Source organism: Myotis lucifugus, unplaced genomic scaffold, assembly GCF_000147115.1.
Source record: "Myotis lucifugus unplaced genomic scaffold, Myoluc2.0 scaffold_204, whole genome shotgun sequence".
Lineage (NCBI taxonomy): Eukaryota > Metazoa > Chordata > Mammalia > Chiroptera > Vespertilionidae > Myotis > Myotis lucifugus.
Window position 1 is genome coordinate 212,214 of NW_005871252.1, and position 1,383 is coordinate 213,596.

The following is a 1,383-nucleotide window of genomic DNA, read 5'->3' on the forward strand; positions in this document are numbered from 1 at the left end:
GGGTCCCCGGCCCGGACCTGCTCCGCGTCCCCTCCGTCGGACGCCGGCCCGCGGCCCGAGCTCCTGGAGGCCGAGGGCACCGTGGCTCTGGGGCGCGCCGGCGGCGCCCTGCGCCTGGCCGCCGAGTACAGTCCGGCCAGCGGGCGCCTCCGCCTCCGGCTGCTCAGCCCCGAGGGCCCGGCCGGAGGAGCCTCCGATCCCTGCGCCGTGGGCTGCCGCGTCAGCCTGGTCCTGCCGCCGCCCGGCAAGACGCGCCAGCAGCGCAGCGCCGTGGTCCGGCGGAGCCGCAAGGCCGTCTTCGACCAGGACTTCTGCTTCGAGGGGCTGTCGGAGGACGAGGTGCGCCGCCTGGCCGTGCGCGTCAAGGCGGAGGACAAGGGCCGGGGCCTGAAGCGGGGCCGCCTGCTGGGCCAGGGCGAGCTGCTGCTGGGCTCCCTGCTGCTGCTCTGAGGGCGCCCGGGCCTCGGGCCCTGCCCGCGGGTGCTTTCTGCCCGCTGGGGACTCTAGGACACTTCACAGCCGTTTTGTACAAAATAAATATTATTTATTGGTTTTTCTATTTATGATCTTGCTTTTTTGTTTCTTAGATGTTTGCTTTTGTCATTGTTTATTGGTAGGGAAGTAAAAAATAATGACACCCTCCTCTGTTCACAACATCCAACCCCCTTTTCCAGGCTGGAAGAGAGACAAACGAATTACACCACACCTGCATTGCTTTTTTTCTCCCTGTTTTATATCAATGCCAAATGGTCTCTGTTTAAAAATAAAAGGTACTCCTTCAGAATCATGCCCAACGCTAAGATTCATTTGTAGTTTTGCATATTTGTTGTGACATAGGTTCATATCTTCACTCACGGACACACACGCACTAGCGACAGACCTATGATAATTTTACCTTATTGGGAAAAGAATTCCTTTCCAATTAAAATCAAGATTCTTTTTTAAAAAATATATTTTATTGATATTTTACAGTGAGGAAGGGAAAGGGATAGAGAGATAGAAACATCAATGAGAGAGAAACATCGATCAGCTGCCTCCTGCATACTCCCTACTGGGTATGTGCCCACAACCAAGGTACATGCCCCCTACCGGAATGGAACCTGGGACCCTTGAGTCCCCAGGCCGACGCTCTATCCACTGAGCCAAACCAGTTAGGGCAAAATCAAGATTCTTTTGAAAGTGAATCTTCAAAAGTTGCTGAGGAAAAAGGAAACGAAGTGAAGGATCTTAGGATGGATGGCCATGTAGGGAATACATATTCCTGGCATCCCCTCTTCCTTCTCCAGAAGGAGCCCTGGGAAATCCTGCTATTTCAGAACAGAAATCTTTCTTGCTCCATAAGCAAGCTGATATTTTTGGGGCATTATTTCCACCTACCTATGT

The 1,383-nt window shown here is 53.7% G+C and overlaps 1 protein-coding gene across 1 annotated transcript in view; it reads left to right on the plus strand.

Moving 5' to 3' along the window:
• C2CD4B (C2 calcium dependent domain containing 4B) overlaps window positions 1-562 on the plus strand; it is a 1,771-nt gene extending 1,209 nt beyond the window's left edge. Inside the window, 1 exon segment of the mRNA XM_014463273.2 lies at window positions 2-562. Coding sequence (XP_014318759.1) covers window positions 2-450 — 449 coding nt within the window. The 3' untranslated portion in view covers window positions 451-562.
• Window positions 563-1,383: the final 821 nt, after the last annotated feature.